The 27,994-nt window shown below is 47.3% G+C and overlaps 1 protein-coding gene across 4 annotated transcripts in view; it reads right to left on the bottom strand.

Annotated features, from left to right (window-relative positions):
- The window catches only part of LOC149327836 (uncharacterized), a 58,660-nt gene that overhangs the window by 17,233 nt on the left and 13,433 nt on the right, over positions 1-27,994 (bottom strand). For 3 of the 4 annotated variants that reach the window (XM_089563667.1, XM_089563669.1, XM_089563666.1), the window contains exons 2-13: positions 26,996-27,170; positions 22,805-23,011; positions 17,947-20,981; positions 16,098-16,198; positions 11,952-12,119; positions 10,377-10,528; positions 8,170-8,326; positions 6,803-7,000; positions 3,380-3,451; positions 3,228-3,296; positions 1,793-1,956; positions 157-250 (exon numbers count right to left, since the gene is read on the bottom strand). In XM_089563667.1, coding sequence (XP_089419793.1) covers positions 157-250; positions 1,793-1,956; positions 3,228-3,296; positions 3,380-3,451; positions 6,803-7,000; positions 8,170-8,326; positions 10,377-10,528; positions 11,952-12,119; positions 16,098-16,198; positions 17,947-20,981; positions 22,805-23,011; positions 26,996-27,170 — 4,592 coding nt within the window. Of the gene's footprint in view, positions 1-156; positions 251-1,792; positions 1,957-3,227; positions 3,297-3,379; positions 3,452-6,802; positions 7,001-8,169; positions 8,327-10,376; positions 10,529-11,951; positions 12,120-16,097; positions 16,199-17,946; positions 20,982-22,804; positions 23,012-24,426; positions 24,583-26,995; positions 27,171-27,994 lie in introns of those variants that run through there. The other variant, XM_089563670.1, reaches the window with a different exon arrangement.

Genomic DNA, 27,994 nt, shown 5'->3' with positions numbered 1-27,994 from the left:
AGAAAAAGCTGCAAGCTCACAATGCACACAATCGTGCACAGACTGCACACGCTCAAACAGGAACTGCCTTGGTTCAGATAAGCAAACATATCTGCTTAGCCTAGTTGCTGAACACATGCACAAGGTCATCAGTAGTTGTGGAGAAAGGTTTCATGCCTTCTTGAGGACGTGGAATGAGCTCTTGCGGTGAATGTTGTCCTCAATGGCCTTGTTCAGGGCTGACAACCACTCCTCCCGTTCCTCGGGTGAACTGTGAAAAGGAAAGAAAAAAAAAATGGCTGTCACTTATCTCGCAGCGAAAAACTAGCACTTCACAGCAGCACTACACCAAAATAAATAAAGAAAACCACAGGCATCTACAGCATACGATACCTCTACTTGAAAACATTGTCAGCCTGATTATGTTCCTGATTATGTATGCCACGTATTCCCAATACATTTAGCCTTAGGGAACACCAATGGCTTTCAAAAAGTGTTGGGGAATCCTGCGCGTCTTGGTTTCTGTGCCCTCCCGCATAAAATGCAGGCAGAAAATAGCATGCATACATAAGGTGTCCCCAAAAATGCCCACACTTGACTATAATAGTAGCAGAATGGTTTATGGTTTTATGGGGTTTAACGTTCCAAAGCGACTCAAGGCTATGAGAGACGCCGTAGTGAGGGGCTCCGGAAATTTCGACCACCTGGGGTTCTTTCACGTGCACTGACATCGCACAGTACACGGGCCTCTAGAATTTCTCCTCCATCGAAATTCAACCGCCACGGCCAGGATTGAGCCCAAGTCTTTCAGGTCAGCAGCCAAGCACAGTAATGGAATGTTCAGTGAAACAATTTGCTTGGCAACTATACTACGACTACAGTGAAACCTCGTTATAGCGAACTAGTAAAAAATCGTAAAATAGTTTGCTATAGACGAAATTCATAATATAAAATTTCGTTTGAAACGCGCGAAATAACAGCGCAATTTAGTCATTGAAAGGACAGCAATTCTGACGATCCTTACAAGAGAAGCGGATAGATGTTTTCCCAGGTTTTGGTAGCGTTTCGAAGACGCTCGCAGCTATTCTGAAGACCGCAAAAAACCGAGCGCCAGTTAGGTTGGCTCCCCCGCACAGCACCGCAAGCGCAGGTTAAGCGCCGGCTACTGTGGTTTCTCCGCATCACAGCCGTGTCGCGTGGAAAGCGGTACGTCAGAGCGAAAGCCGCCGCCGTTTTCACCACCTCCGCGACAGCCAACATGAGCGCCAGGATTGTTACTGCATGCTTACAACCACCGGTGCTGCTTCCAGGGCGCTGTCGACGGATGCCAGAGGCGTGAACGCGTGCTGACTGCCGGACTGCAACCCTACACGCCGCTGTTGGCGAGTGCGAGATGAAAGTGCAAGCCTTGGAGCGAACGCGTGCCGCATCACCACCAGTCATTTGTGCAGTGCGGCGAAGCCTGCCACCTGCCATCCGAACGGGCACAGTTTGGCGCCGGGGAGTTCGATATACCCGTTTCATGGCCAACAGCATTCGATATATAAAGTAGAAATTGCATGAATTTGTCAAAAATATTTACGAAGAGTTCGATATAGCCAATAATTCGTAATATTCGTGTTCGTTATATCGAGGTTTGACTGTAATCCCAAAATAGAGAGGGCATTAGGCGTTTGAAGCACACATGGATTTAGGTGCATGCTGGATCCCCCAAAAATTCTCCAAGGAATCAAACTTTCAGAATCCCTGCTGTAAGCCACACCTCAACATGCAGGTAACCGTTCGTTTGCAGAGTCCTCCTCAATGCACCCACCTGGCAGAAAGGATGAACGAGCGCTTCATGGTGTAGACGCTGAACTCGTTCTGGTAGTCCTGCTGAGGGCGTACCGTCACCTTCATGCCTGACAGGGGGAGCTCGTAGTTCACCCGATAGAAGCCCTGAGGGGTCGGCAGCAGGTAGAGCAGACTGTCGCTGAACTGTTACGAAGAAAAGGAAAAACAAGTGGAGACATCGTCAACCCAAACCTGGAAGGACGCAGCCAACCACTGCAGAATGTGTTAGCAGCCACACGCTCTTTCTACGACGATATACTATGTTTGAGGACATCACCAGGAACGCTAGGAGGATGGGAATGCATTTAGTTTTATCTCGTGAATTCTTTTGAAACGGAGAATGTGGCAAAGAACGAAGTTCTGCTGATGACTTGACATGCATACTCCCCCATCCGCTCAAGGAAGCTTGCGCGCCAAGCACTGTGGCTCTGGTAGAGAGATGTCCGCACGCTTCTATGGGATGAGTCTCAACTCTGGTACCCATCGAAAGCAATATTCCCACATTTGCGGGAATACACTGAGAGTTGTGTCCTTGAATATTCTGCTTCAAAAAGCACCTTGCGCTATATCTGGAACTAAAGTAAGAAAATAGCGCTTTTTTTTTTGCTTTTCTTCGATACACCCACAGCAAGCTCACCCACCAGGCTTGCGAGATGTGAGAAAAAGCCAACTTCTCAACGACCTAGCCATCGAGGTGAAGCACGGGCAACTTCTGCGTGAAAGGCAGCATGTGCTAACACGCGGGAGGCTTCCCATGAAATATTGCAGATTCTTTGTTCTCAATCAGCGAAATTTTAAGCTTTTTTTTCTTTTATTTAAAGTGATATTTAATTGCCTCAGGACAGAAATGAGAAGGATGGTACTAAATAAATAAAAAATGTTCCCTGCAGAAAATTAGCCGCATTACAAGTCATGCATGAGGAGCTACACTGTGTGGGGTATGGTTCGAGGTTCCACATAATAAACAAGGTTTATTATTACGTAACAAAAGGAGACTGATTAAAAAAAATTCCTCTGATCTCTGAAATAAACAGGTTCGGTTCGGTTCACGAGGTTTAACGTCCCAAAGCGACTCAGGCTTTGAGAGATGCCGTAGTGAAGGGCTCCGGAAATTTCGACCACCTGGGGTTCTTTAACGCGCACTAACATTGCACAGTACACCAGCCTCTAGAATTTCGCCTCCATCAAAATTCAACTGCTGCGGCCGGGATCGAACCCACGTCTTTTGGGTCAGCAGCCGAGCACTACAACCACTGAGCCACCGCGGCGGCCTGAAATAAACTGTTCACCGATTTGGAAAACACTAATGTCACAGTGAACCAAACAAGAGAATGCCTAACAAGCAGCGCAATCTCTCCGGTGTGGCTGCCATGATGTGCATGCCTAACAAGCAGTAATAATCAGTGAGGGCGTACCAGGACGAAGTACCTCGGCTGCATCTCCTTCCGAGAGACCTTCATCAGCTCGCCTTCCTTCAGAAAGGTCTGCAGGAGGTGAATGAAAGCATCGTGTGGTAAGTACGGGGCGGGAAAAAGGCAGCTGGGCACAGTGAAAGAAAAGAACCCACCCTTCCTGGCTTCAGCACTTCGTAGCGGTTGGAGATCCTGTTCTGGAGCGACATCAGTTTGGAGAAGTTGTCCTGCAAGGCGGAGACGAAAAAAGAAAAGGAAGACTGCCAATGACATTCCGAGATTCCTGAATGACAGAACAACAACAAAGCCGTTTTCAAGCAGCGTATGCAACATTCTACCATGCACTCAGCTACTGGCTCAACTATAGGAGCAGTGGATTTTCTGCAGGCCTAGGCCTATCAGAGCTCTACCGTTTTCCTCAACGTCCCAATGCATGCATGACCCTCCACTGTGCCTTAATACGAAGAGAAACAAGAGCAATGAACTACACTACAGTTATACTACGCATCTAGCCAGCTAAACAGTAAGCGTAACAGTTACGTATCGTTGTGCCATTGGCATGTTTAAGTACGGCACGGTGGTTAAAATCTTAAAGGTGTATAGACACCTAATTTTGGTGGCACGCTTTCTTCTCTATAACGATAAGACACTACTATGTATGAATCACCATGTGGTATTCGCCTCTGACCGCTAAATAATTTATAATCGAATTTTTCTCTCACGCTGTTTCAGTTTCGGTTTCAACAGCCAAACGATGGCTGTGACATCAAAGAGAGGTTCTAGGTCACGTGAGGCACGGAAAAACTGCAATATAATCTCTGCTTCATTGTTTTAATTCACTACAGTGCTGAAACCAGCCTTCCTCAAGAGCAGGAATGACAACGTACTATGTAGAAGCATCGATTACATTGCAGTTTTTCATGCATCACGTGACCTATAACCTCTCTCTGATGTCACAGCCATCGTTCGGCTGTAGAAACCGAAACTGAAACAGCACGAGAAAGAAATTCGATTATGAATTACTTAGGGATCATAGGAGGATACCACGTGGTAATCCATGTATAATAATGCCTTACGCCTCATTACAAAGAAGAAAACACGCACCCAAAAGTTAAGTGCCTATACTCCTTTAAAGGTGCACTGAAGAGGATTCTGAACTTGTCTTTTTGCTGCGGGAACTCGATCTACGCGTTCCTAGCATTCTTAGAAACTGCAACTTATTGCCCTGTATGGCCGATTTCCCTAATTAAATCCAATTGACGTCCGGCTCCCGCCCTTTTTTTTAATTCTGCCTCGTACGATGGGCGGAGTTGACCAACGCGTGAAGTTCCTTTCAGCCAGCTCTGTGGAGGCTTTGCTTTCGCTTTATTTTGTTTTTTAGGTTTCCATGAATAAACAGTTTCATTCGCAGATAATATAGCCGCAAAATAAGCCCGCAGAAATAAAAATACGCGCGGACTATTTGCTACTACGGACTACTACGTATTACTCCGCCGATGGCAGAGCGGCAAGTCGCCACGGGACTGGGTGAAAGGCACTCCACGCGTTGGTCGACTCCGCCCACCGTACGAGGCAGAATTAAAAAAAAAAGGCCGGGAGCCGGCCGTTAATTCGATTTAATTAGGGAAATCGGCCATACAGGGCAATAAGTCGCAGTTTCTAAGAATGCTAGGAACGTGTAGATCGAGTTCCCGCGGCAAAAGACAAGTTCAGATTCCTCTTCAGTGCACCTTTAAGTGCGTAGCTATACTTGGGCTCTGAGGGGCACCACAGCTGACCATCTTGGCGGATTCCTTTGGACTACAACTAATGGCGCTGCAATGTAGAAGCACCACATGTTCAATCTCCTACAACCTAACAGAGTGAACACTTGACAATTTGATCTCATACAATTCAAACAGAGACACGATTGGAATTGGCAGTTCAGTCCCATCAGCATCAAACATATCAAAAGGCTCCCATTAATTGAAACTTGCCGTACCGTAAAAACAGGAATATAAGTCGAACTTTTTTTTAAAGAAGCCATGGCAAAAAGTCGACCCCCGTCTTATATACCGGTCATTGGCGGGAAAACTATGGAAGTCTTGCAACAATGGGCGGCTGAAGTCAACAGCCTCCATCACCATCACCATCAGCAGCAGCGCGGTACATAGAGTTTCTTACTATTACCTAGAGGGAAAGCTGGCGGCGCTGCACTTCAGCCACCATGGACGCTCAAAGCATCATGGGGCGGTGAGCTACTTGTTGCGAGACAGTCGTAGTTTTTGGGGAGCACGGAGTGGCACTACTAAGACGTTTCATTCCGAAAACGGTGTTCGTGTGTGCGCAGACGACTTTCGCGCGAACGCAGTGTGCAAAACCCATAGTAGTGAAAACGCAACGACACACGACGCCAATAAAAGGTTTTACTTTTCTGAAATGCCATTAAGAAACCTCTTAAAGTATCTAAGCAACAACATCTTTTTTGAAAACATATTTACTTTTAAAAGTGCGCCTGTTAATTACGAAATATTAGTTTTTGTAGTGTTCATTACTTGGCCAATAGGAGAGCGAGTCGTCTCTTATTTTGGGCAAACTTTGCACTTAAATGCTTTTCTGCTTGTTTGTTGCAATCATTAGACAAGATATTGAATGTTAGGATGTTTGTAGTTATCAAACAGCTTAATTTTTCTATTATTTTTTGGCCAAAAGTTGCAGTTCCGCAACAAGTAGCTCACCGCCCCATGATGCTTTGAGCGCCCATGGTGGCTGAAGTGGTCTCGAGGGGTCGCCATGCAAACTCCCATAGACGGGCTGCCAGCTTTCCCTCTAGGTAATAGTAAGAAACTCTATGAGCGCGGTATGATGACGTTGTGGCACCACCAATTTGCGTTTCCGTTGTCACAAATTTATTTTGGTTTGTGATTGGGTGTTGTTGGCGTGGAAATCTCTCAGAGATGGTGCACAAGTCTTTTAGAAAACGCAGCATAAGCAATGCGCTAGACGGCACAGAGGATGACGCTCTATGCGACATGGGCAACGAGAAGCAATTGTCATCCGACTTGAGTTCGGACAACTCTGATGACTCAGAGTAACGCTTGCGCACTTTGTGCCCTTCTTTGTACTGTACACCCAACAGTATCGCGCAGTGATTGCCCCACGTGTTTGTCAGCACCTTATCATGGAACGGCGAAAGAAGAGAGTAAGCGCTTGTGTACACATGTGCATATCTCTTTTGTTTTGGCACTCAGCGCCGCTAATAAGGCACTGACAAGCATGCGGGTCGATGGTTGCGCGATAGTGTTAAAGAATTGGCCGAGTGTACACACGAGCAGCATCTAAATGAAAATAAATACTGTCACCAATGTGCAGCCGGTTGAGTCGCATTTGTTTCAAGGTAAGGGTGTCTTTCGGTACTTTTGCCGTTGAAAAAGATTTTTGTTCATTCTTAGAATTGGTTAGTTGGGGGTCGACCTATATTCCGGTTTTTACGGTAATTTAAATAAACTTTCGGCACCCTTCAAGCCTGAATAATCGAGCATCGACTGTGCACCATACAACTGTAGCACACAGACTGCAAGCATGACGTGTTGGCTCACCCCTAGCCTCATGCTCTCGTTGGCGTGCTGGGCGACCTGGGACACGATCTCGAGTGCTGAACAGGCGTCCCTATACTCGGGCGTGTCCACCTCGAGGTTCTTGACGTAGTCGGTGAGGAGCAGCCTGTATTGGGGTATCCGCTGGATGGGCTTCAGCATGTACTGCTGTAGAGTCAGCTGCCGGCAGCGGGGGCTTTGCTGCACAGGTGAAACATGAACCCTCACGTTACTAACACACAACTTGCACACTAAGCCGTCACTGTTTGAATCTTGAAAACCTTAACGGTACTTTTGAGCTTTTAAAAGCAGTACAGACAACAAGTTTTCAGATTCTATTCATTTTTGCAGATAATGGTGAGCAGCGACTCGAAAACAGCACAACTGTACTAGATACAGTAGAATCACGATGATACTATTCTGGTTGATACAAATTTTGGGATGATATGAATTCACAAAATGCGCTGGCCAGAGTGCATTGTGTGCAATGGCAGAAATGTGGACGTTACAGACAAACCCCCAGCCTGCTGCGGATGATACGAACATGGAAGCCACGACCGCACCGTCGAACTCCAAATACTTGCTGCCGTGATCACCAGTCGCATGGTATGCACCGCGGGACAAGCACGACTCCGATGTCACGAGTCAGTGATGGCACGCGGCCGCAGGTAAACCTCATCAGCCGAAAACAGATCTGTGTAAATTGTGCATTCAACTTTTGTGTTTTGGATGATACGAATATTTTTTGTGACCCCCAATGAGATTCTTATCACCGAGATGCACTGTACACAAGACCGCCCTTTGCATAATTCATTACAGCATTTTTTTTTTCTCCTAGAGTTTCGGTTGTGGTTTCTGTGGGCTGCGACGTCAAAGTTCAGTACGCTAACCACACACTCACAAAACAGTGATCCTTTCGTTGCTGTGTCATCTGCTGCGAGCGCACGTGACTTGTAGCTATCTGATGTTCACCAGGAATGCTCACACAAAGTAAACACACTAGTATTCAAAACAAAGGTAATAGAGTAGAAGAGCACCTCTTTATCTCTATTCTTCCTTTCGTTTCCTTCTCCATCCATGGCACAGTTTGGGAGTCCATCGAGAGCGAGACAGATACTCTGCCTATCCTTTCCCAATAACCAGTGAATTAGAACACTGGTTTTGCAGCTGTAAAACTTTGGCAGCATGTGATGCAGTTATGGCCAAAATTGCAACAGCATTGGCTTAAGCGACATCTTGGCAAAAACCATGCACAGCACCTGACTCGATCTCTATACTGCCTCTAGTCTAAGACTGTCCCGTCAGGCCGAGCTGAGGCTCTAAGCACAACAGTTTCACCGAGTATCCAGGCAGGTGCAGCAGTCACTGACCTCGAAATTGTGGACCACCTTCTGGAATTCAGGGTACTTCTTCTTGGCCTCCACCAGGGCGGCCGTCATGGCCTCAAAGTCCTTGATGTACGACGAGTAGAGCTTCAGGAACGGACCCATCTTGATGAGGACGTCAGCCACCTGCTCCCTGCCTTCCCTGCGAATTGCACGACACAAGACAAAAAACGCAAAATTTTCCTTACTGCAATAAACTTGTAAACAATATAAAACCAAAAGATGCACTGGCGACCATGCAATCTGATGTGAAAATTCAGTGCCAGCAGTATCCCTTGCACATATCGCTTTCACACTGATCGCTTTCGCACTGTGTCTTTGAATTTGAAAGCATCTAGTCACAGCTTCCTTGGACAACTGGCCCGAATCTTTCGCTTGGATCATACCTCAGTAAAACATGGGAAGCTCTGGAGATGAACAGACCTACGAGTACCACCACAAAGATCCCTCCTGTTCTGTTATAGTATTTTCGTCAAAAGGCAGAGAACCATGTGTTTCAAAAACACGGGGTCACAGATAACTGGTTCAAATCTTGTGCTTGGATCATACCTCAGTAAAACTTGGGAAGCTCAGGAGATGAACAGATATGCGGGTACCACCACAAAGTTCCCTCCAGTTCTGTTATAGTATTCCTTCGTCAAAAGGCAGAGAACCATGTGTTTCAAAAACACGGGGTCACAGATAACTGGTTCAAATCTTGTGCTTGGATCATACCTCAGTAAAACTTGGGAAGCTCAGGAGATGAACAGATATGTGGGTACCACCACAAAGTTCCCTCCAGTTCTGTTATAGTATTCCTTCGTCAAAAGGCAGAGAACCATGTGTTTCATGTTCAAAAAACATGGGGTCACAGATAACTGGTTCGAATCTTGTGCTTGGATCATACCTCAGTAAAACATGGGAAGCTCTGGAGATGAACAGACATACGAGCACCACCACAAAGTTCCCTCCTGTTCTGTTATAGTATTCCTTCGTCAAAAGGCAGAGAACCATGTGTTTCAAAAACACGGGGTCACAGATAACTGGTTCAAATCTTGTGCTTGGATCATACCTCAGTAAAACTTGGGAAGCCCAGGAGATGAACAGATATGCGGGTACCACCACAAAGTTCCCTCCAGTTCTGTTATAGTATTCCTTCGTCAAAAGGCAGAGAACCATGTGTTTCAAAAACACGGGGTCACAGATAACTGGTTCAAATCTTGTGCTTGGATCATACCTCAGTAAAACTTGGGAAGCCCAGGAGATGAACAGACATACGAGCACCACCACAAAGTTCCCTCCTGTTCTGTTATAGTATTCCTTCGTCAAAAGGCAGAGAACCATGTGTTTCAAAAACACGGGGTCACAAATAACTGGTTCAAATCTTGTGCTTGGATCATACCTCAGTAAAACTTTGGAAGCTCAGGAGATGAACAGATATGTGGGTACCACCACAAAGTTCCCTCCAGTTCTGTTATAGTATTCCTTCGTCAAAAGGCAGAGAACCATGTGTTTCATGTTCAAAAAACATGGGGTCACAGATAACTGGTTCAAATCTTGTGCTTGGATCATACCTCAGTAAAACATGGGAAGCTCTGGAGATGAACAGACATACGAGCACCACCACAAAGTTCCCTCCTGTTCTGTTATAGTATTCCTTTGTCAAAAGGCAGAGAACCATGTGTTTCAAAAACACGGGGTCACAGATAACTGGTTCAAATCTTGGGCTTGGATCATACCTCAGTAAAACTTGGGAAGCCCAGGAGATGAACAGATATGCGGGTACCACCACAAAGTTCCCTCCAGTTCTGTTATAGTATTCCTTCGTCAAAAGGCAGAGAACCATATGTTTCATGTTCAAAAAACATGGGGTCACAGATAACTGGTTCGAATCTTGTGCTTGGATCATACCTCAGTAAAGCTTGGGAAGCTCTGGCGATGAACAGACATATGAGTACCACCACAAAGTTTCCTCCAGTTCTGTTATAGTATTCCTTTGTCAAAAGACACAGAACCATGTGTTTCATGTTTCCAAGACACGGGGCAGTCATAGAACAAGACACAATTGTCGCAAACCTTCCAGCCACACGAGTTGCTTTCAGCAACTGCAGTCTAGCTGACGAGACGAAATCGCTGACGGCACTGAGCAGCAAAGCGTAAAAGCTGGGAAACACTCAGGCGTCTGAAGGATGGAAACTAAAGAAAGCGCTCACCAGTTGTCGACACGCTCCTGCAGTTGTCCCAGCAGCTCCTCGTTCAGGTCCACTAAGTGAGGCAGGTGCTTGAGGATCTGGTCGAGAACGTCGTCCGGAACTATCGGTGAACCACGCTCCTCGCTGGCCGCTCGGACAGCTTCCCTGAAATCCTGCAACCACCAATCCAACGTGTTCACGACAAGCAAGCCAGTCAGAGCCCACCGACAAACCAGATAAATGGAACAAGCCGCACCAATGACTCGTCCGCGTCTCCTTCGGTAGAAGACGACAACTGCTTGTACTTCCTTTTCCTTACCATGCAGTTGAAGACCTTGCTCCGTACACCTTATAAGGCCCACAAGCCAATTCCAATACAAAGCATTTATTCAACGTCATCAGTACTTGAGGGGGACACGGCTTCCAAACCACAAAAAACTTTTTAAAAAATTGTATTTCAGAAAACACCACATTTCGTATCTATAATGTCTTTCTAATTATATCCCGAGAGATTTTTTTCCTCAAAAGAAACAGCCCAGAAGTGACTTTAAAAAAAAAAATTTCTGTGACCGCAGGTAGCAAAAAACTGGCTGAGATCTCCACAAAAATGTCAGTTCTCTCAAAAGTGTCTGGTCAAAAGGTAATTTTTGACCCGACTGCCCTGCTTGGAGAAAGCACAGCATGAGAATGGCTTCACGGATTTTTGTGCGGTTTGTTGTATTTTTTTTAACTGGTGTTCTCATTGACACATGTGCCGAAGCACAGCTAGGCAATTCAATTTCCACTCTCTTCACAAATATGACACAGGAATGACAACAGGGGAGCTATCATCCTTCAAGCCAACTGCAGTCAGCAATGGCTGCCATTCAGCTATCGAATATTCATGAGGAAATTAGGGACTAGCAGCCCTCTTAGAAGCAATGGCATGGTGAAGATTGACATAAGAACAGTCTGCTAATACTCCTGACAGCATAACTGTGATGAGTCACAAGTGCTCACACGAAGACTGAAAGGGCAACTGCAGCACTTTTTTGAGAACTTCGCGATATTCAAGGATTCAAATCTATACAGGCTGTAGGTGAAGCATGCCAAGTGCTTTTGCACTAGCATTTAAAATAGCGATGTAATCGACAATTGAATTTTTCACTTTTCGTCAATGCACCAGAGGAGTGCAGGGAAATTCAGCGTGATGTCACGGAAGGTATGATTTCAAATTACCGCTGTCGTCAGTCACACCCTGCCCTGACTTGTTAGACGCTGCCAAACAACTCTCGGCAGGGTTTGCCTTCAGTGGTGTTTTTTTTTCCTTCAAAGCAGGCCTTTGTGTGTTGGAAATGTACCGATACCTTCGATGACATCATCATGCGCCCCCCACTTGGCGTTGTGCGCTGCGGAGAAGCTTCAAGGGTGTCCGGGTTTTAATCGGCGATTATTTCACTATTTCAAGTACTAGCTCAAAAAGACCTTAAGCTCGTTGATTTCTAAAACCTACGCAGTTTCCCTTTAAAAATCTCCTGGGCAGCGGCCAGGGTGAAGCGGATGGAGTGCGTTGAACTGCACAGGTGGAGCCACAAGCAAGAGCACAGCAGCACCAACCTTGTTGAGGAGGTGCAGGGCATCGACGAAGACCTGCTCCGAGCTGGCCAGCTCCCGGGCGATGTACATGCGCTTGCGCTTGCGCCGATGACGGGCGGCTTCGTCCAGGCTCATGTTCCTCGTCTCCTCCCCATCACTCTCCTCTTCTGATGAGCCCTGCCAGCTCACCTGAACGACAGCGAGCGTGCGAGTCAGCATCTCTTGTGCGTCATGTGCACACGTCCACGTGCACTCTGGTGCAAAAGCAGTAAAGTTTGCTTTTCGACAAAGTTCTACCGTCGTGCGTCATGTGCATACGTGCACGCTGGTGCAAAACCAGTAAAGTTTGCTTTTTGACAAAATGCTACCGTAAAAAGCGATCCAACGTTGTAAACTCACATCTGTAAAAGCATTTAAATATGCCTGATGAGAATATTTCCTTAGTTCGGAGCTACCTGGTATTACAAACAGCACAGAGATGTCAGCTGTAGTTTCACTTTCACAACAGCAGCAGCCGTGATATGATGGTAGAGGTTAGAATTGCGTGATCCGAGAAGATCGGTGTTGCCAGATCAGCACATGCTACTTGCCCTGAACTTGGTTCTATAATAGTGGTTGACTATCAAAAGGTGCAAAAAAATGGCTGCCATCGAAGTAAGCAAAGGTGTGCAGAATGTTTGCAAGGGAGTACAGTCACCACTTTTGCTCTAATCACTGCACTGACCCCACGACAAACAGCTTCCACAATGATGCCCTTAGGAAATGGAGAAAAACCACCTTGATACGTTCCCGGTTCATACGATATCCTGGTTCGTACACTCAAAATCGCGGACATGAAAAATGTCCGTTACGCTATATTTCTTCCAGTCAATATGTTTCCGGATAAGACGATTTCCTGGCTACTACGTTTAAAATTTCGACAAACTGTGGTTGTATAATATGCTTATTGACCAACCACACATGTGCAAACATGCAAGTGGGCCGAACGTGAGGGCACGTGACGTGAAGGGTTGGAATGCAGCGGCAGTCACCCGCCATGCTGGTTTCTCTGCGGTGAATAGGTGCACGGAGGCGAAGCATTACCGCTACTACCACCACCATCAACAACTATAAAACAGCACACTAGCTTTCGAGAGAGCCATTTTTATGGGGACGCGACATGAAGAGGAGAAATGCTCAGGCTTCTTCGCGGTGCATAAGGGAAAGGGGGAGATGCATGTATGAACTACAGCGATGCGCTTAAATACGAGCGGGTCGGCTGGCAGCTGCCGCAGTGACTTCTCCGCAGTACTTCGGTGAAATGGCGCAAAGCATGAAAATAAATTACTGCCGTCGATGGGCCGGATGCGTAACAAAGTTCGTTCTGCACTTAAGACAGCGCTAACATGTATTGAATTCTGCGAGCACTAGGAAAAAATCTGTTTAGATTTTATGCCAAGAAATGCTAATCGACATTTTGATAAAGTGAAATTGTCAATAAATATGTGTGTACTTCATTCAACAGTTACGTTTTTAAAAATTACGCAGTTTAGATCACCTGTTTTCCCGGATAATACATTTTTCTGCAATTTTTAAAAACTTTATCAACGAGGTAGGTTTTACTGTATTGCCCTGAGAAACTAGAAATTGACACAGCCACTTTGAAGTACTAGGCATGACTAGAAAGAAATGTTTAGTATTTATTATAAGAAACTATACAGTGAAACAGCCCGCAATGTGCATGTTAACTACAAACTCCCTTTAGTGTAAATTTCAAGGGGATGTCCTATTACTGAGTTACGCTTAATGAGAAACACTTCAAGGCTCGAAAGGAGCCTGTCCACAATAAAAGAACTTCAAAAATGTGTACCTACATTAAGCACTAGGTGAAAACATATCAGATTACAAAGCACACCTGCACACAGGACTCACGATGGTAAGTTAGAACTGTCCAAATTTTATTTTTTGGGCATAATGAGCCATGCAGCACTGCCTATATAACTTCACTTTGTTTTCACGGGTGACGAAAAGCATAGAAGGCGAAGATAAATGATGAAAGCAAATTACGGGCTTCCATTATGCACGTGTTGCATCAACAGGAATTCCCTGGAATCAGTCACGTCAAAGGAGGCCAAAAAGAAAAGCACAGAGACACAAACACAAACGAAATGTTCAACTCAGAGTATTCCATGCAGTGCACATCAGCATGCTGAGCATCCAAAAACACTGCCACAGCCAAAAAATTAGCGAAACTCATTGCACTGACATGTTGGACAAAAAGTGTGTCATAAAGTGGAACTATCTTTGCATACGTAAGGACAGGGAAACTGACCCACGGCAAACGTTACTTGGGTATCATTTAACAAGGAATGAATCGCGAGAGCAACACCGCAGAGCTACATCAATCTTGGAAAGCCTGTCGGGTCTAGTTTGATTTGAGACTCTAGTAGTCACAAGAGAGAGAGAGAACTCTTTAATGAAAAACAGAGACTTTAGCAGGCGTGAATATTCGCTGACATGCTACTCTGCATAAGGAAGGGAACAGGGACTAGTGACTGCAACAATAATGTGCATGAATAACTGCCTGTCAAGACACGAGAAGTCCATGTACCATCTATTGCCGTGTATAAGCTGACTTTTTTTTTTTTTCAAAAACAATCATATAAAAATGGGGGGGGGGTCGACCTATACACGGAGCCAATCTATTTTTGGAGCCTAAGGTGGTTTCGGCAGAGCCGCGGGTAGTACACGCCTTGTGTTGGTGTCCGTTCCTGGTGAGCTACATAAAGCTCCATTTGTCAAAAACTAAAAATCAAATCAAATTGTTAATTCGTGTCCACTACAAAAATTCGAATTGCGCACCTTTACCCGGCCAGCTCACGGTGGTGGCCGCTTTCCTCGAAAGCCGGCAGACAGCGCAAAGCAAGCTTCCGATAACTGCGCCGAAATCCTAAACTACAGGACCGTTGACAGTTATTTTTGCCGCTACTCAGCCAACGACATGCGTGCATGGAAGGCCTAACGTTGCGCTGTTTCATCGCCTTTGACCTCCATCTGCCTCCGACTGCTGGGCTTGCAATCGGATTAAATCCTTGTGCGCTTCTTGCTTTGAGCTGCACCCGCCATGGTGCCTTCCGGTGGAGGAAGGGGGGAGGGGGCTATACGCAACGAACTACTAGTCATGACGTCGTCTCATATGTGGCAATATACGGTAATTTTCTTAATGATGGCAGTAGCTTCCCAAACTGAACTAGCAAGCAGTCAAACAGTTAAGGCCAAAACAAAAAAAAAAATGGAAGATTAGGCACCCTAGAATAATGACGGGAGAAAGCAGTCACAGAACTGTGCTGTGAAAAAGTATTCCACTTTCTGACCAAAAAGATTGTATCTTTGATTCAAACTGTGACGAAACCTCCTGGAATACATCTGAAGATAAACAGCATCCGGCTTTGTAATACACAATGCATGCGCAATTATCAGCCACTAGCAGACGCACTCTTTGTACGCTGACAACAGCACTTTATCAGCTCGTGAACAAAATTTATAAGCAGTGCAGAGCTACGCAACAAGTTTGGAACACAAACATATTAGAACCTGCATTCATGCTTATCTCAAGAGTCTTTCAAATGATGCCAGTGCAACAAAGGAATTTAAAACTGCAAAATTCAGTTCTGAAGTAAAGGATTTCGCCTTGGCATTCCTAGTTCTGTGCAACAAAACCAGAGAGTACACAGAACAAACTTCTGCGTCCAGTATAGTCAAAAAAGAAAAGGAAAGTGAGAGCACTACAGCAGCATTTCTCTTTGTGCAAGAAAGAGATAACCCCCTTGAGCACATAATTAGGGTAGCCAATTGCAAATTTTGTACGCCTAAAATTGAAAGAACACAAAAGGCACCATTCCTGTAAGCGGACTAGTGCTGAAGAGAAAGGAGGTCAAGCACAGCATCGAGCACAACTTGGAGCACAACATCGAGCACAACATTGAGCACAGCACTGAGCACAACATGGAGCACAACATGGAGCACAGCATGGAGCGCAGCACCAAGCACAATGTCGAGCACAACACCGAGCACAACGCCGAGCACAACGCCGAGCACAACGCCGAGCACAGCATGGTATGCACACGGTATCCACGCCATGCATGGTGTAAGCCTGGTATGCACAAAACCATGCACACCATTCCTCACCTCAGAGGCAGAGGAGTGGACGCTGGGCAGATCCTTGCGAGGCATGAGTGACGGCGACTCCTTCTCTTCTCCCAGCCCCTGTTCCCTGGACTCACTCTCAGCTGCACGTGCGGGAAAGCAATACGAGACACTGCAGTTCCTCGCAGACAGAAGAGGACCGGCCGTTCGTTGCCGAGCAGATGGCACTCGAACAACGGCCAGATATGACCGCCATTCAAACCCGAGCGAGTGGCAGATGGGAGGCGAGCACGATACAAAACTCAGTGACCACTATCCGCCAAAAAAGTGCAAGAAAACACCGGCTACGCAGAAAAATAATGTTGCCGGGAAGGAAAACAATGTGCCGGTCGGCGCGAAAATCAAGTGCGCCCTTGGCGCGAGAGTTCGTTTTTCTTCATCCCAACGTAGCAACGACCTTGTCACCTACCTGGCGTCAAGCACCCCGCGAGATAAGATAAGGGAGCAGTGAATAAAGTGGCGGCCGCTACTGAGGCGGGGAGATACGAATGCGCTCGACTGCCTCCCCTTACTTTTCGTGGCTCTGCGTCAATCTCGTCTCGGTGCAAGACGGCGAGGAGATTTCAAAGGTGGTTGAAAAACTCTGGGTAGAATGTTAACTGAAGGGTCGTCCAACATGCTATGAAAACAAGCTGTACTGCAACCAAGGCAATAGGGCTGCAATAGGACATCATGAAAGGTAGTCGCCAGTTTTTATGAACAATTCATCCAGTTCCACTCTGAGCTATTCTTCATTCCTTGAATGAAGATATACTTTAGGCTCTGCATTACACCTGAGCTTAGTGAGAACGCAATATTCTTAGACCGAAACTTTTATTAATGAAGTTAAAAATGTGAAATCTTCAGAGAATGTGCATTTTTGTGTGGTTTGGTTCATTGGGGTTTATTGTCCCAAAGCAACTCAGGCTATGAGGGACGCCGTAGTGAAGGGCTCCGGAAATTTTGTGTGCCGATTCCAAAGATACCATTTAATTTCACGTAAAAAAAGTCCTGCATTTGCATAGCATGTTCTATAAGGTTTCTGTAACCAGCCTTTAAAAAATTTCGCTGCAAGGAAGTTGTTGGCATGTATGCCATTCATTTCTCGATATCAAGGAATGCAATATAAGTAAAATTACCATCCCACCTACCATAGAACTTGAGTTGCAGGGTTTTGAAGCTGCCACTTCAGAAAGAAAAGAAACTTCTCTTTTCTGACAACTCTCTCATTGACTCCTAACGCTTACTATATGAGAAGTCAGTGAGAGAGTTGCCAGTATTCTGGATGTTAACCAGTGCATCATCACTACGCCATTTACCAGGACATAGCCATGGGAGAACCAAAGCCTCCCTACACCTCATAAAATTTGATAGAATCTCCACGCAAAGCACTTTTTCCGTCTTATCTTCATACTTCTATAAAACCTTACATTTCTCTCTCTCAATTTAGGGAAATAGGAAATGCAAAGGTAGCAAAGAAAGAAAAATCTGGCTCAGGCTAAATGGCTCAACCTGGCTCTGGTCTATACTTTCTCGCTGTGACACAACCACTCCGGAAGGAAGCAGGTTGTCAGTCACGCATAACAAAAGCAAACCTTGCCTGAAAACTTACAGATTACCGCCATCATACAAGCTACCGATGTGATAAAACCAAAGATAAGAGGGACAGCCAGATCACAAGCTCAGTGACGCACATTCCACCTATCTCGTGGAATTTCCAACACGTGCATTGTGGACTCCATGTTTACCAGGCCATTCACTACTAGCAAAATCTACACTGCATAGTGGTTCGCACTTTTCCAACACAGCAATGAACCAGAGCAGGATCAAAGTGCAAACTCAGGTCACTCACCCCTCTGCGCAGACAGCTCACTGTCAAATGACTCAAGCAGCTTCTTCTGCCTGTCAACCAGGACCTGAGTCATTTCCTTCTGCAAGCCTTCGGCCATCTCGAGGAGCTCGTCCGTGTCCTCGCCCTTGGTCTCAGTTGCCTCCAGCATCCTGTCCGAACCACTTCCCCTGGATGACACCCGCGGCACGTCTCCGTCGGTCGAACTCTCGCGCTCAGCTTCAACGTCACAGTAAAACTTTGCACTCGCACGCTTCTTCTCCTTCAGCCTCGTCTTTGACCGCTGCACAGAGCCAGGAGAAGAGTCGGACTTCCGCGAGCTGACCGCAGGATCCGTGTCGCTCGGCACAGCAGGCGAGTCGACGTCTGCAACATCGCCCGAAGCGTCGCTGTCGTCATACCAGCTGGACCGCGACTTTTCGCTGCTGGCATTCGGCTCCGTGCATGGTGATTCGGCGCCTCTCTGCGCTTCCGGCGGGATCTCAAGGGGAGGTCCGTAGAAGGTGCTGTTGGACAGACGGAACGCCTTCGGTTCGCCGTTCTCCCACCGGACCTTCGGAGACGTGCTGCCACTTCTCGTGCTTTGCCTGCTGAGTGAGTCAGACTTGGAGACGGGCTTGGAGTCGCTTTGCCTTGCTGGACTTGTCCTCAGTTCGACAGTTTCGGGCACCACTTGGCTCTTCTTGCTGTGTTCATCGGCAGGCGCTTGGCTCAAACGTGCATCGGAAGATTCGCCAGGGGCCGATGCTGCCTCTGCCGATGCTGTCTCTGCTGGTACCGTTTCTGCAGCCGCTGGAGAGCTGTCGTCGACAGAACTTTGCGCAGCAGCTGATGGTGGCGACTTCAACTTTCCCCGCGGAGGAGGCGGAGGAGCCGGCAGCGGTCTAAAACGCATTCCCGTCGTAGGCGTCGGTTTGGGCACTTCTTTGAAGCGACGGTCTTTCGAGGGAGCTACCGTGACATTGGTGTACAGGTCCTTCAGCTCTTTCTTCGTGATGGGGGACTCCAACACCATCACAAACGTTTCCGTTAAGGTTGCCGCCACATTAGAACCATAGTCACGCCCAAGCCGCTGCGCCGTCTTGATTCGGATGTCGGCTTCGGATAAGGAATGGCTCCTCCGAGGTCTCCTGGAGTGTTCTTCTTCCGAGACTCTCACTGCCTCGACTGTCCTGGACCGCTGTCTCCTCTTTCGTGGTGGTGCTTGAGGAAGTTCTTCCTCTTTCTTGGTGTCAAGACTCCCACATGTCGTGCCTTCTGGAGACTTGAACTGGTGCGTAGCTTCCCGTGCCACTGATTTAATTGAGGCCTCAATACTCGACACACTCTTTGCCCGGGCTGCCTCTTCTGCCTCCTTCTGTGCTAAAAGGGCATCGAGGTCTGCGACAATGTTTCTCGCACGAAACACCACAAGGTCATCCGTCTGACTATACACATTCGTACCCGACGAAACCTCTTGCTTCGGTACTGCAGATGGAACTGACCGCTTCGAAGCCACAGGCTTCTGTGAAAATGAAGGCTTTGGAGAAACCGTGGGCTTCTGCGACACCACGGGCTTCGTGGTAGGCGGTGCTGCCTCAGCTGGCTTCCACTTGCACTTTGGAGGTGGCGGCCTTGGCGGAGGTGTTCGCTTCTTCCGCGGTGCTTCTGTCGGTTTTGATGAATCCGCAGTCGCTTTTGATGCATCCGCAGTCACTTTTGATGCATCCGCAGTCACTTTTGATGCATCCGCAGTCACTTTTGATGCATCCGCAGTCACTTTTGACGCATCCGCAGTCACTTTTGATGCATCCGCAGTCACTTTTGATGCATCCGTAGTCACTTTTGATGCATCCGCGGTTGCTTTTGATGCATCTGCGGTGGCTTTTGATGCATCTGGGGTGGCTTTCAATGCATCTGCGGTGGCGACCACTTTGGTTTCTATCACAGGCTCTTGAGAAACGGGGGCACACGGAGGCACCTCTTCCGGAATGACTTTATCTCCTTCTTGGGAGACTGCTGCAGCTCCGGCCACTACATCTTCGACAACACCTGGGCTCTTGCTGTCAGCAGCTGCAACTGAGACACCTTCTGGTGTTACACTCTGAGCAACTTCCGCGGTCAAAGGCACTGATGGCGCTTCTTGGGAGTGAGGTAGGGACGACGGAGGGGGAGGGGGTGAACAAGGTGGATGAGGTGAAGGCACGGTGGTTGGGATCTTTGGAGGAGGAGGTCGCTGCGGTTTCGGTTTCTTAACGGGAGATGACTGCGGGAACATCGACTTTGGCATCTTGGTCGAGAGCACGGGACTTGGTTCTTCTCTCTCCATCACCCTAACGAGGACAGGCTTCTCCAAGGGAGTTTCTTGTACTTGTTTGTCGGAGGACTTGCCCTTTTCTGCAGCTGCGCCTGTTTCAGCTGCCACTGACTGAGACACACCTGACTCAGGTGTAGCGGCACCTCCTTTCTTCTTAGTAACAATGGCAGCCATGATGTCCGTGGGGAACACTTCAACGCCAAACCTTACGCGTGGTTTCTTTGCCGCCTCTGGCTTGGGAGGTGGCGGCCTCTTGGGCTTCTCCAATGACTGCGTTTTCTTCTTAGTTGCCTCAGGAACGCTACCTCCGGACTGCGCGGTTGTGTCATCCTCGACAATGACCATGATTGGTGCAACAGGCAGGGGCGTGGGTTTCACCTCATCACGAGGTGCTTCCACTATTTCGTATTCATTTTCTTCAACAACAGGCTTGGGGGTGCCTTCCTTGTGAACAGCCACAGTCGTGACTTCCGCAAGTGCCACTTTGCTCAGGTCCACGTCCTGGTAGTCAGAGCTGGCCTCCGTGTCTTCGTCGGCGTAGCGGATGCCGTGACGGCCGCCCGGAATTTCGTCGCCGAAGCTTTTCGGTTGGAGCTGCGCCCCTTTGCCATCCTTGATGGGCTTCAGTGGTTTTGGAGGCTTCGTCAGGTGAGTAGACAGCTCCTTCGCCTTGCGGTGAATGAGATGCGAGAGCCGTGTGCAGCACGCCTCATCTCCCGATTCAACACTGTCCCTGATGGACCTGCGAAGGTGAGCAACAATAAGTCATTCTTCAGGTTTTCCGAGCTCCTTGTCAGAATAGGAAATGCACAGAATGGAAGGACATTACCACACAGTGACACACAGCTCAACCTAAACATGTCAAGTGCAACACAAAAATGACAATGAAGTAAAATGCTAAAGTTCAGCCACGGTGGCTCAGTGGTTATGGTGCTCGGCTGCTGACCCGAAAGACGCGGGTTCAATCCCGGCCGCGGTGGCTGAATTTCTTTGGAGGAGAAATTCTAGAGGCCCGTGTACTGTGCGAGGTCAGTGCACGTTAAAGAACCCCAGGTGGTCGAAATTTCCGGAGCCCTCCACTACGGCGTCTCTCATAGCCTTAGTCGCTTTGGGACGTTAAACCCCATAAACCAACCAACCAGTACAACTCCGCTCATGAAACAATGCTGCAGAATTTATTTCAGAAGGCTTGTGCACTGTCTGGTCATACACCAGTGGTACTATGGGACATACGCTGTGCAAAATATAAGCATCGACAGGCTGTGAATCTCGCTTGGTCAGCTTGGCACCACATGAACAACGCCAATGAGCACAGGCTCAAAATGACAGTGCCCACAACAATGAGGAGGGGTTTGCAGAATTACTAGTAAAACTGCTATGTGTAATGCTGCACTTTTCAATGCACTGGATGTTTAAGCCATATGAAGAGCTTTGGAAGAATTCCTAGTCTCTCTCATTCATCCCTGGGAGCACCTTAGGAATGAAATGTCTGCAGCTGGCCCTACCTGGCACTATGTAAAAAGAACTTGGCCATGTCACATCCAATATTGTTGCTGCATTGAGACAGTTGTGTTTGTCCATGAGACCAACTGTGTAAAGTAGGGGTTGTCAATTTTATTGGCCTTCAGGGACCACATTAGCTTTCAAAAGGAGCAAGAGAACACCACACGTCTTGGTTTCCATTTCTTCCTACCTGACATGCATCTAAAGAAGCGAGCGCAGATGAACTGCTTCTCAAAAGATGCCCTAATTTAACCAAAAACGACTGGCCATACAGTGGTATACTAATAAGCTATGAACAAATGCAGTAATATATTGTTAGTTCCTGGATAAAGTGAGAAAAGAAAATATGGATGTTAAAGCACGCACTCATTTAGGTGCTCGGGGAATCAAAAAAAGCCCTCCCAGGTACCCATATGTTTTGCGCAGCCCGGTCCGAGAACCCCTGATGTATCGCATTACCCCATGAATATGCACACGGAAGGAATGAGGTAAGTGTGCACACATACTAAGAAGCCCGCATCAGTATCAATGGCAGCTGTAAGGAAATTCAATGTGCTTACACTTCAGGTCAACCTTAACTTTTTACGAGTACACGCAATAAGGTCAAACTTTCGTAAATCAGCTTTCACTGTTAAGGCCACTCAGTCAATACCGGCAAATAAAATCCTCTGAAATGTAGTCCTGACTTCAAGCAGCAGGTTTCGTACCGCAGTTAGCCACCAATACTTAAAACTCAATGTATGCAAAAAAAGAAAAATGCTCCTTGGCATTTCAAATTCGCCAAATGCCAGCAAGCGCACGTGATAGCTGTACGCAACCCCGCCCCTCTGCAGCCGCGAGCGCACCTACTTTAAGGTCTGCATGGGTCACATGATCTCAGGTGGCACAATATTGAGAGCGGTCATTGCACATCCAAGTGCGCCTTTACAAATCGGGCACAAACGGGCAAAACTGTCTTTAGGCAAGAGGTGAGCACAAATATTTTGATACAATGTACAACATCGACATCACTTACAGCAGTGCAGAGCTATCACACAGCAAAGCACAGTGTGCGACACTTACCAGTCCTCTGTTATGGTGTTTCGTTTACTGCTATCCGACGGCTGCTGCGCATCCTTGGAGTGTGCTTCAGGTTCACCGTTTTGCGCCGGCTGAGTGCTGGTGCTCGGAGTGGACGGGTCGATTTTGTCGTCGGTCGCGGGCATAGTGTCGTTCGAACCGTTACACAGGGCCTCCGCTTCTGCTCGATGCTCGACAATCACCGTGACCCTAGAAGGATACACAACCATGTAAGCATTCAGCGAAAACCGCACAAAACCATGCAATGCAGACTGTGCGTAGCATACTCTGCACATTCTGATTTCATTTCTGCACTTGAGCGTCAGCATCAACATAAAGGCGGCACGTGTCGTCTGAGGCTCCACTTTAACTTTATATTTTGAGCATTAAAGGTGCACTGAAGAGGAATCTGAACTTGTCTTTTTGCCGCGGGAACTCGACCTACACATTCCGAGCATTCTTAGAAACTGCGACTTATTGCCCTGTATGGCCAATTCCCCAAATTAAATCGAATTAACAGCCGGCTCCCGCCCTTTTTTTTTTAATTCTGCCTCGTACGGTGGGCGGAGTCGACCAACACGTGGAGTGCCTTTCACCCAGTCCGTGGCGGCTTGCCGCTCTGCCATTGGCGGAGTAATACGTAGTAGTCCGTAGAAGCAAATAGTCCGCGCGTATTTTTATTTCTGCGGGCTTATTTTGCGGCTATATTATCTGCGAATGAAACTATTTATTCATGGAAACCTAAAAAACAAAATAAAGCGAAAGCAAAGCCTCCACGGAGCTGGCTGAAAGGAACTTCACGTGTTGGTCGACTCCACCCATCGTACGAGGCAGAATTAAAAAAAAAAAGGGCGGGAGCCGGACGTTAATTCGATTTAATTAGGGAAATCGGCCATACAGGGCAATAAGTTGCAGTTTCTAAGAATGCTAGGAACGTGTAGATCGAGTTCCCGCGGCAAAAAGACAAGTTCAGAATCCTCTTCAGTGCACCTTTAAGCAGTCGTTTACAAACAACCATCAGTGATGCAGCAAGCAGGTGTTACCAAATTTAGTATATTCTTGTTTGGTTAGGGTCAAAAACTTTGCATTCTATATGCACCTGAAAAAAAAAACACAGGTCAGTCTTCGCTGCCTTTAAGACACAAAGTAACTACAAACACTAAACCTGGTTGTACAATCACCCTCCCAAAACCTCTGCATGAACTTCACATGCCCCCTTCCCTTTACAGCCCCCCAGTTAAATGCAAACGTGAACATTAAGAACGGTAGGCAGAGCACAACAGTAAGACATGCAGCTTTCACTCCAAATCAAGGTTCCAAAAAACTGAAAGGCGTACCACTAAATTCAGTTTCAGGCCAGCAACTGCACAAGGCCAAGATAAAAGCCAACCAAAAAGAACATTCAGCACTGACCACAGCGAATCCAACGCAGCACAAGCGGTCCAAAACACCTCATGGCCACATACGAAGGACACCCAGCCAACATCCACCCCCCACCCACGATTCCGTCGGCGAAAACGCCGAGAGCCGCCTAAAAAATCAAACAAGCCTGCCACTCACAAGCAAACATGAGTGGGCGGAAGACAAACACATGAATGTTTGCGATTTCAGCCGGTACAACTCACCAGAGGAGACTACGGCGGGCCTGTACACAGTGGCCCCGAGGCGAGAACAAACGCGGGGCAAAGCGACTTTCAGCTTCTCCCTATTTCCGAACGCGAGAGGTGCGCACACTCCAAAATAGAACCGGGGAAGGCCTAGAGAAACCGGCGGCGTGCCCCTAGTCGAAGCTCGGGGCCAGACAAGCACACGGTGGCGCGGTGCCAGGAAAGCTGGCGACGCGCGTGCTGCAAATAACGCCACCTCAGTCTGCGCGAACAAGTGGCTCCCTCTCTTTCCGGGTGCTGCAAGCACGTTGGCCCAGTGGAACACAGACACAAATTGTGCAAATGCAGGAAGCTGGGCTAGGAGGTGCAGCATCTAAAAATTTCAAGCAGCGCATAGACAAAACAGAGGAAAACAACACAGCTTGGGGGACAACAAAGCACTTGCATTGTCCGCTTCTTTCCCTGTGTTTACACTGCTTACAATTCCGAGGTGATATGTTGTGCATTGCACCCGTACGCAGGCTGGCTCTGGGATGACAAATGAGAGGCCCAAATAAGTTATGCTGCAATGCTTCTTTCTAAATAGTTACGGACATGTTGCCAACAAATACCGCAGCGAATTGGCTGCAAGGCAACTCTTGTGACACAATTCAATTCACATTTCAGTGAACCTGCAGTACTGAGAGAGAGGCAATGCGAAATGGCCTCATGCGCCTAGCTTATATAGGACTCAAACATGTGACTTGCACATAACTGTAAAGTGCTAGTGAAATGTGATTTGCGACTGTGAACAAATCACAAGCACATATTATGAAAACTATTATCAGACTTTAGAATTCATAAATGGGACCTTGGATTACACGTATAATAGTCGAAATATCTCTCAACTCGGCACAGAACCTTCAGTGTTCTGGACAGTACCTAAGATAGCTTTGATATCTGGCACCCAAGCAAAGAAAACTCTTCAAAGGAAAGTGGAAGCAAAGGCAGCAAACAAGCGTGGACCGTGGTGGAAGTTAAGGTGCTCACGAAGCACACTCAAATTACAAATGAAAAAGAAAACTTTTCCTTTTGCTTGCTACTCCCCCGTTGCCTCTGAAGATATTTAGAATTCATGTTGTACTGTCCACATGTTCAAAACTGGGATGAGAAGGACAACACTGCTGCTATATGGGGACATGCGAAATGTATGCTAACTGCGGAAGAACCAAAAACCCTCTGCACTCAAAACTGGGACGTGACAGTGACAAAGTTTGGAGGTTGCAAATTAGACTTATGCAAGCATTTCTGCTTTTTATTCAGTGCAATACCTTCGAAGCAGAACAAAAAAAAAAAAATCACAGTACAAAGTGTACGTGTGTGTGTGTGTGTACACTACTACGGCTTTGATCCTGCAGTTTCGCAATGATCTTGAGACCACACAGAAACTAAAGCAGAATCTCAACGATACAGTCACAGCTGATTAGAATTTCACTACGATATGGAATCTCGAAATTCCCTGGCTGAAGTGGAAGAATATGCAGAATCTTGGGCTTTTCAAACACTCTCCTGTGCAACTTGGATATGAAAGTAGGCACAACAACTGCATCCCCGAGCACCAAGTACTGCCTTGATATCACCACTGTGATCACTGTATCAACACTGCGATAACCAGCTGTGCAATACACACCCCATGCAACTAGCAGTGGCATACAGCCATAGATAAATCCTGTCCACCATAAATAGATCTGCATAAATGCATTTCCCATGCTTACAGTCGTATTACTGAGATTCTACTGCACATAATTAACACAGGCAAGAACAAAAATAGGATGCAACCACTATAGTAAGTTGTATATGTATCCTTGGTGAAAGCAGGATGCAAAGAATGCTAAAAAAAAAAATTCTACACCCAGTCTTTCTGGACACAGCTTAAAGAATGAAATGTTAAGTGGGTAGACCGATGCCATCCCACACTATGCAGAAAAGCTCTGGCTTGTAGCTGCTTCATACTACCTTGTGACAGAATGGACAGGTTCCAGTCAATCCTTAGAAACTCTGTGGCCTCCGACACAGAAGTATCTTCTCTTTAATAAGCTGCACAACTAGCCTCTGACTGCCTTTGGCTCTGATCTCCAGAAGCATAGAAGCACACCGGTTATCCAATAGACAGGCTGTCACCAGTAGAAGCTCAGATGCCAATGGTATGCCTCTGTCCAAAGCCCACACAGTTTCTTTCTGCAGTTCAATCTTTCAGATGTATTAAGCTTGCACTCTGCCATTTGTTGCTTCAGCAAAGCCATTCTGACCCTCTTTTAGCATGACTCCAACAGCCATATGAAGTGACAGGTCCCAAGCTTGGCAGCAAAGTTTGCTTACAACTTGCTCCTTACACTAAAACCTTCAGAAGGTTACTTCCTTTGTGCATTTGTTATTCATGGAAACTGAATAAGGGAAGAAGCATCAAAATACCTAACTGTCACTGCCCAAAGGGACAAGTAATCAACCTAACTGATTGACTGACTACACAGTTCGTCTCACCACTCCAACCACAATCCAAACCAGAAAAGAGAGGTACTATCAGAGTGCTACTGAAAGTGAAACTCACTCATGAGCCAGCTCCTTAGTGCAGGAGTCATCAGCAGTGTCACCTGGCTCGACGCCATTGGCATGGTTCTGCCCGGCTGTCTCGGTCAGCGGCGACACCGTAATGATGGGCCGCCGGTTGCCTCCCTCCGAGAGCAGTGCTGTGGGCTTTGGAGGCACCGGAGGCTTGGGCTTGCCTGTTTAGAAAAAGAAAAGAGATATGAGGGAGGAAGAGAGACACACACACAGGTGACGACAGGGTGACGACACGTCACGCTTCGTGGCCGCATGACATCACCCGTCGCGTAGCAGCCGTCGTTGCGCGTGGCTGAACCTGTCTGTCATGGGCACTTTGCTGGCAAATAAAAAGCATGCGTCGACACACACTGGCTTGTCGCAATTCACCCTGCTCTTCCAGATGATGATTCACAAGGACAGACAGGTACTTGGTAGGCCTGTGCGTATATTTGATAATTTTGAATATTTGATCAAAAAGTAATGTATTCGATTCAATCTGAATGTATAGTATTCAAAATCTCAAAGAATTCGCCTCTAGCGAATAATATTTCTGGATTTCTTGCTGCGTGCCGTCTCGGTTCTGCGTACCTCCGCCGGGATGGCACCGCGTCGTGCGCGCTACCAAAACCCCGACTCTGCGCTGCGTACCTGCGCTCCCACGCGTATGCTGGAGCCGGTATGCGCATGCTCGTGGCACCATACACAAGCAGGCATGTGTTGCCTGCCTGAAGCTGTATTGAGGCACCATATACCTGCCAGGTGTCTGCAGCCGCGCCACCCGTGGCGCGCATCAATAGAGAGTTATAGCATAGCGCGATCCGCAATCCGCTACTGTAAAACACTTCAGTGGGGCACCACTGCGCGTGCGCAGAACGCCATGGGGACGCCAGATGGCGCTGCATTCCCGTCAGCTGCGTGCGCGCTTCGCAAGTCGATCGCGGTAGCAGATCACGCATCACGCTATGCTATAACTCTCTAATGAAGGAATTTAGCACAATGTGAC

Source organism: Amblyomma mixtum, chromosome 10 (genome assembly GCF_055824585.1).
Source record: "Amblyomma mixtum isolate Tamu chromosome 10, ASM5582458v1, whole genome shotgun sequence".
Classification (NCBI taxonomy): Eukaryota; Metazoa; Arthropoda; class Arachnida; order Ixodida; family Ixodidae; genus Amblyomma; species Amblyomma mixtum.
Note: the sequence above shows the minus strand (reverse complement) of the source record. Positions and strands in the feature narration are given on the sequence as shown.